Raw genomic sequence first — 8,056 nt, 5'->3', positions numbered from 1 at the left:
AAGCTTACTAAATTCACATATAGGTTTCGACAAAAAAAAATTTATTTTTAATGAATTTAATTATTGATTTTTTTTTATTCCGCTAGTGCATGCATGACTTAACCGTTGAAAAAAAAAGTCAACGCAGACGGTTCAAAATCTCCGGCCGAAACGACTCCGGTCCAATCTTTCAAGATCATATCCAAAGAAAAGAAAGGGGAAAAAAAAAGCATTTGAAGTTTCTTATCGTCTGCTAAATACAATTGTCATGCACGTGATCGCGCATCTCTAGAAAGTGTTGACTTCGATTGGATGTGATTCCACACGTCCATCATTAGATCACGGTCCAATCTTTCAAGATCTCTCTGAAATTTTAGCATATTGTATCCGATGCACGTCGTACATCATAATTAATCTAATCTATCGCCGGAATAATTCTTCACCTTCTCCCGCAGCGAGCAGTACATGCATCAGCTAGTCGCCGGCGGGGAAACGGCGCCGCACCTCCACCATGCGATCGTTCTTTGAATAATATTTCATCTTCGCCTTGTTGTTATTCTCCGGCGGAGCTCTCCTCCTGTTCTGGCGGCGGAAGGAGACGGCGAGCTCCGTGAAGGCCCTCAAGATGTACTTGTGAACGCTCCTGTCGTTGAGCTCTAGGTAACAGAACAGGAGCTCCTCCATGAAGTCCCAATCCAGCGGCTGGCCGGCGCCCACCCCGTGGCGAGCCTCCACCATCTCCTGCATCGAGCGGTGGAAGTCCTCGTACGGGTCCTTGGAGAACGTCGTCACCGCCACGCCGCCGCCCGGCACCTCCTCCGTCGTCCTCTGAGACGAACGCGACGGCGGCGAGGTTGAGGTCGATCGCCGGCCGGCCTCGTCGTGGAGGGAGCTGGAGGAGCCGGGCGACACGAAGAAACGATCCGAGGAGCGGAACCTGGCGGCGGGACGGGTCGCCTCCTCCTCCTCCTCCTCTCTTCTTCTTCGTCGTCGTCGTGCCGGCGGGAACAGAGAGAGTTGAAATTCTCGTAGAGGAAACGGTCGATGTCGGAGAGCGTGGCGGCAGGTTCAACGCCTTCGCAGCCGCCTCCTCTGTCGTCGTCGTCTGGGTGGAGATCGCGGTCGACGGCGAAGGAAGGCGTTTTGGGATACTTACATGCCGAGAGAATCCAACTGGTGGCCGAGGAGGCGGCGGCGGGACGACGCACCGGCGAACTCTGCATGCTGAGTTGAGATGGGACCTGCTTGATCTTGGAAAGGCAGATCCGTAGAGACTTTTGGAGCTTCTTCTTCTTCCCCATCGATCTCTCGAATCCTAAATGGAGACGTACGTTAATTACAAGAGCTGAAGAAGAGAGACGCGAGGACGAAATGGAAATGCTGTTTCTATGGAGAGAATTAAGTATAGCGATGGTTTGCTTAAAGGAGGCAAGCGAACGTTCGTAGTTAATTAATCAGAGATATATATTCAAAACGGCGATAATTAAGGGGGTTAGATTAGTCATGTGGTGGCTAACGGAAGAAAGAGAGTTTTAAAGTAAATTACACAATAGGAGACAGTAAATCACTATGCACACGATGGGAGCATAAAACCTATTGATTCCTCTTCATTATATGGCAACTATTTGAGTAACGGAGACATCAACAAACTGATAATATTTTGAAAAGTTTAATGTGCCAACACCTAAAGCCAACAACTACTCGAAGATGAGGTGACCAAACCGATGGAGCAGACTATGCCAATATGGATAGTGTTCGGTTCAGACAATGCGTCGAACACCTTATCCGCATTGTCGTACAGAAAACCTGCAAACTAATAGAGTCTGCTGTTCTTTGTTTGGAAACAATATTGCCAGCTTTAATATATGCTTTCCTTTGTCGATGCAACAATAAAGACATCAAAGAAAATTAATAAATGAAAGAATTTGCCAATCTTCTCATCAATAGCATCCTGCAGCAAGTTATCTCATGAACAAAGGAAGTTACCTCAGGAACAATGAAATCCTTTCTGGTCGTGCCAAAATAGGTATAGAAAACATCAATAATATTGAAATGTGCTATGTTTTTTTGGAATTACCAAAGTTAATATGCAAAATAAACAATATTGAAATCTAAGTCTATTCTCTGTCCTGCAGATTGCTGGTCATCCATCAGCATCTTGATTGTTGACGTAAAGATGAAACAAAGTGAAACACAATTATTTTGCAGGCACAAAGACAAGTTGGAGGACGGAACATGAGGAAAAAAGTGACCCACTGATTTGATGCAGGCACGCAGAACTGCTAACCTAACCGAACATCTACAAGTGCATTCCATCTTGGTAAACTGAGACTGTAGGTAATTGCTTATGACTGAGCAACAATAATACGTCTCAAGAGAATAATAACTTACATCAAAGACGAAGTTGTTATCTGTACATACATAAATACAGTGGAATCAGAGACATTCAGTTGCAAAGTGCCGATATTCTTCTTATAAGCTAACAATCAGACATCGAGAGAGAGAGAGAGAGAGAGGCTGGCGGTTACGGGCTCGATTCTAGGGCTAGAGAATTACTATTGGGCCGATTGGGCTTGATCGGGCCCAAAATGCGATAGATACTTTGGGGAGCGGAACCTATTTAATTAAGGCTTCTTTAGCTGGCGGTTTGGTTTACCTTTCGTTCGAGGGGAAAAAGGGCCAGCGAGCATCCGCGTCCACGAGAGAAGGGCGAGGGTTGTTTCCTAGGGTTTCGTCGTCGACGGAGACTCTCTCTGCTCGTTCTCGATCTTCGTCTCTGTCTGGATCTCCTTGGTATCATGTCTAGGAAGCGGAAAACGGAGGCGACGCGGCTCGACGAGGTGGATCGGACGATGTATTCCACCTTCTGCAGCGCTGCCAACTCGCTCTCGCAGCTCTATACGCAAGCCATGAACCAGCAGAAGGTTTCCTTCCAGGCCGGCGAGCGCCACGCTCTGGTTAGACCTTCTCTTTCTTGCCCGCCTCTACATTATTTCCATCCGTGTCATCTCCCATCAAGTTACTTTGATTTCAGTTTGTTATTAGATATCTTCATCTGGTAAAATAAAGAGGCGAAGATGTTTCATCTCATTGCGTATCCCTTTGCCAATGCGATAAGAACACGCTACTCCAAAAATTGTTGAAGACACACTTGACTGTAGGTGCTTTTATTTGTCTGTGACATTACTTTGCATATAGGCGTATGCCACTGACACCTATAGAGCTTCTATGAGAACTTAAAGGATCACATTGTGCATATAGTAGTACGCTTGTTCACTTTCTTCCAATAGCGACCTTTCCATGGTTTGAGAAGATAGACTCGTTTCTGTTGTAAATTTCATAAACGATACAGGAACAGTGCAGCTCCTTTCAATTTAGTGCAAACTATTTTGTTTTTGTTATGATGTCAAACATGAACTTTCACTTTGTTACTTCTCTCTTTCTCTTTCTTTGTCTGCATACATATCATCGTGATTTCAATTTTTGTGCTTGCCTCAAGCATTTTTATAATGTATATGTTTCTTATCTCCCTTTAGACTCTTCTTCCATTATCATCAAAGTCATTCCGAAAGGTGATGGTGATACTCCCATCATCACACATCTATCCTTTCTCTAGGGTATTAGCCTATGCAAGGTGAGGCAACATATTTTACTACTTGCACTGCAGATGACTAGTGCACAGCCCCTTTCTAGTGGCACACAAGGGAGAAGCTAAGGTTGGAGTTGTCTGATTGAAGGAAAGGAAAGAGAAGTAATAGATAAGAGGGCTAAGAATGAGTGACGGAAAAAAAGCAAAAGGATTAAAAAGGGAATAGATTTGATGCTGACTCGTTTTCTTTAAAAAAACAGAAGATTTTTTTTTAACTTAAAAATGTTGATTTAGTGTATGAGTTAGCTTTCCCTGCAAGAGAAGAAAAGGAAGGGATTTGATGGAGAAAATGTGAAAAAAAATGTATTTTTGATAAAAATGTTATTAGGGTGTCCGACTAGATTTCCATTTAATGTCAAATTTTCGGAATGACGAAACTTGCACCATAATGAAAGTTTATATATGACATTACCACATCACAAATACAATTATTTGAATACCATAATCAATTGTGACAACATAGTTTGTGTAGCATTCATATAATTGTTTCGCTTTAATACTGGTAAGTGCAAATATCTCAAAATTATAGTTCTGTTGGCATGTTCTCTTTTAAGAGATAAGAGGAAGAGTGAAACATAGTCCATATTCATGTTTAGCCATTGATGTGCATAGCCTTGTCTACTCAATAGTTGAACTCAATTATTTGTTATTGTTTAGTGAGATTGTAATCTAATATATTTGGTGCTTTCAGTTGGAGATCTAGTTATTATTCGTTTATCTTATATAAATAACAAAATTAATTTAATTTGACTGACTTGTTAGATCACTTTTCCCCTTCCCCATTTTACTCATGCTTGACTATATCCTTAATTGACAGTAACCACATTTGAGTCTTTCTATTACTTTAGTATATTCTTCTCTATCTGAAGCCTCATGCAGTTTTTCAAAACTTACGTTTGTTAGAGACTTAAATATTGCTTCAATCCTTGTTGTGCAGGAAAAGCTTTATCAGTGGATGATGAGGAAGCACGAGGAAGAGTCAAGGATTACCGTAGCTGATATTGTTGCCCATATTCAGGTTAATCATCTTTGAGATTTTGTTTTATCAGGTTCGATGAAGTTGCTTTTTCCATGTCAATTCTTCTATTGTTTAATTTTCTGTACTTCTATCACTACAATGGACCGACATGGAAATTGTTTCTGTTTTTTGTGTTTGAATTTGATCCATTTATGTTCATAATTGTTCACATTTTTTTCTTAATTTATTAGCTATAGTTGACGGGAGGTAACTATAAGTCCTTTAGTCTTATGAATAATGATTTTTCTCTGTTTGATCAAATTAATCATTAGAAAAACCTTCTGTTACATGTTCCCTGAACATAAAGTTAAGAAACTAAGGGGCATTCTTAGCATGGTTGGTTTATTTGTTAGTATAAGAGGTTTGTAGAGTGACTGATGTATGCCTGCTTGGTGTCTACAGCTGTTGTTAGACCTTCATTCTTCACATTTTGAACTCCTAATGTTGCAGGAAGTGGACTTAAAAGCATTGGCTTGATTCTTCAAAGTACTGTTAGCTATAACCTGTAGGTTACTTATGACCTGATTACATGTGAGCCAAAGTATATAGAATTCTCAGAGTTGTATTGTCAGATCGAATACCTATATTTTTGAAATTGAGTTGCCCCTCATAAATCATGAAAATTTTCATCAAAATCCTCTTCCATGACACTTCCTACACATCTAAAGTAATTAATTGAAATATCCAATATTTGCAAGGAAACAGTGGAAGCAAACCCATTCCTCAAACTAAAAGACTTCATTGGTTACTTAGTGTTGGATCCTGCATAAAGCTTCCTTTAAAAATTGAATAGTGGCTGTGATGCATACATGTACCTATTCTAACTTGTGTTGTCAGATATCATCCTCATAACACATTCACCCCAATATAATTTTTCGTTGCAATTTTGGTTGCATGTGGCTTTTTTTTTTTTTACAATGTTGTTGCTTCATCTTTTAGAACCATTTTTCTCCAAGCATTTCCCTTTATTAACTGTTAGAGGAGTTTGTTGTATTAATTGGATATTCTTTTGACAGAATGAGATGGATTATGCTGTAGATGATGCAATCGGTTCCAGGTCATCCCAAACAACAATGCAGATGACAAACTCAGGCATCCAACATCTGTCCGCTTTGTTTGGTCAGCCAACTGCAGGACTTGCCCCTCGAAGCGCTCATTCTGATTTCTCAAATGCTCTTTCCAGTCCTGTACGCAGAAGCCTTCAGCCATTTCACCTTGATCATGGAGGAGGATTCTATGTCAATGGTGGTGGCCTACCAACCGCAAATACTGAATCAAGAAACCATGACCCTTGCCAAAACCGTGAAGCTAATTCTCTCGATTCAAACTATTCATCCATGGATATTCACACTGATAGTCCCCCTCGGGGATCTTACTGAGCGATGAATGGTTTGATCATAACTAATGCAGCCCTGGGCCCCTGCTCTTCAAATTGAACCGAGTATATGGTCAAGGAAAGAAATATATATACCTAGCAAACTCTGATTATTCTTTCTTAGCAATGCATGTGTCATACGATGCTAATCATATGTAATGAGAGTACTTATATCTTATTTTATCTAGACTAGTTTAGCTATTTGCATGGTTTGTAAGTACATGTTATATATGGAATTATTTCTGTTTGGTGATTTTTATATGGATAGTAGTTCATGGATGGCTTGAGCTTATCTAAAAATATGAGATGAAGCTAGTTGATACACTTTCGCACGCCTGACTGCGAGAGAATAAGGGTATGCAAATGATTGTTTTATTTATTGTAAATGTGATATGATTGAATTGTTAGTATTCGGGTGGTGTTTTGATGTGTTATCAAATAAGTTTAAGTTAGGTCTTTGTTATGTTTGATGTGTGTATCTAAGTGTATAGAGATTTAAGATAATACATGTATATTTAAGATGTATATCAGAATTAATTTTGACAGAAGACGTAAGTGAGCGAGAAGGATGACACAGAGAAAGGAATTAATGGGTTTGGTGCATCCGACGTATGAAGAGTTGTGGAAAAGTATTTTGACAAAGCGAGAAGGCTCGCATGGGAACGAATTGGAAGGGCTTGGTGCATCTAAGGAACGAGAAAGCCAAAAGAAAGATTGCGTGAGGCTGACCATTCATGCGCTTGGAGGTGTTCTAGGTGTCCGGATGAATTCCAAGCGCTTGGATATCTAGTCTATGTCAGCGCGATTGTTGTTGAGACGGATCATGATAGAGTCAATGTCAGCATAATTCAAATGCTCAGATCATTTTCAAGTACTCGGATTGCAAGAAATCATCCAGAATCGTTAGTATACTGTTGCCAAAGTGAATTAGGTTCGACAAATTTAGGCATCTAGAAGGCTTCCAGGCGCTCGGAAATACCACATCAACATAATGGTTAGATCGAGAAAAATATTATAAATAAACTGAAACTTAGGAAGAATGTGCACTTTATTTTATTATCTTCCGGATGTGCCAATATAAAATTCTATTAATTCCCTTCAGTTTAAGTAAACCATGTCTGTCAACATTGACACTCTGATGCAAACCCTCTAGGGGGAGGAAGCTTTTACAATGAGAGTTCGATTTCCAGATCACTCCTTGGAATCCATCTTCACGTTCTGGATTTATCAAGTGAGCTGGTATGTGAGGTTAGGTTGTTCATCTTAAGATTAATCGGGCGCAAGTCTAAATATCTAGCAGAAAAAATTAATATTTTAATGCAATTGTAATTTAATTGTTTTATATTTTTTTAGTGGACACTATGTATTCAATCTTTCGGGTACTAATGTTAGAGAGGACCGATTTGATCCTACAAAAGTTTTTCACTAACTACTAAAGTAAATAAAAAAAAAATGATAATCTCAGTCAATCGTATTGACTCAATCCCTGGGATGATCGGCTCGGTACGGAAATTTCCCACCGATCACCAGGGTAAATCGAGAAACGTACGCAGCGGCCAACCCAGATGCCCAGCATCCTTTGATTGCAATCTCCATTTAGAGGAAAATTCTTGTAAATACACTGTAGCTAGGGATCAAACCGCGGGTATATATAAACCTGAATGTCCTACCGTACCATAGCCCCGGGGACAACTTAAAGTAAATCGAAGAAGCACATATGGTGGCTCAATCTAACCATCAACATTTTTGGAGCTACTCATTCAAGAGAAATTCCTCGTAAAATCGTCATAGTTGAGTCTCGAATTCCAGATGTGTAGTCTATCGTTGATAGGTCTAACTATCACATCGCATCGTTGATAGTAAACTCATGTAATAAAATTGTTACACTAGTTTACTTAGAGTTAAATGACTGATGTAATTAAGTTAGATGGGCGGAGGAAGGTCTGATTGTTAGTTTAATTTACTATATCAGATTCCATTAGATGCCCTCTAACTTAAAAAGGTGCTTTTTATTCTAATTTTCTTTTTTGCTATT

At 39.9% G+C, this 8,056-nt stretch overlaps 2 protein-coding genes across 2 annotated transcripts; one reads left to right on the top strand and one right to left on the bottom strand.

The window, feature by feature from the left end:
• Nucleotides 1–453: 453 nt before the first annotated feature.
• On the bottom strand, nt 454–1,280 carry LOC141820738 (transcription repressor OFP14-like). The gene is given in 2 exon segments (XM_074708105.1): nt 454–953; nt 956–1,280. Coding segments are annotated over 2 exon segments (825 nt in total).
• A 1,372-nt stretch (nt 1,281–2,652) lies between these two features.
• On the top strand, nt 2,653–6,280 carry LOC141820526 (uncharacterized). The gene is made up of 3 exons (XM_074707853.1): nt 2,653–2,936; nt 4,566–4,646; nt 5,663–6,280. Exons 1-3 carry the CDS (start codon nt 2,778–2,780, stop codon nt 6,023–6,025), a joined length of 603 nt encoding a protein of 200 aa, XP_074563954.1. The 5' UTR covers nt 2,653–2,777; the 3' UTR covers nt 6,026–6,280.
• The last annotated feature ends 1,776 nt before the right edge of the window (nt 6,281–8,056 follow it).

The sequence above is a fragment of the Curcuma longa genome, unplaced genomic scaffold, assembly GCF_044706935.1.
Source record: "Curcuma longa cultivar G26 ecotype Majalengka, Jawa Barat unplaced genomic scaffold, ITB_CL_G26_1.1 utg509_np1212_2302976_RagTag, whole genome shotgun sequence".
Lineage (NCBI taxonomy): Eukaryota > Viridiplantae > Streptophyta > Magnoliopsida > Zingiberales > Zingiberaceae > Curcuma > Curcuma longa.
Note: the sequence above shows the minus strand (reverse complement) of the source record. Positions and strands in the feature narration are given on the sequence as shown.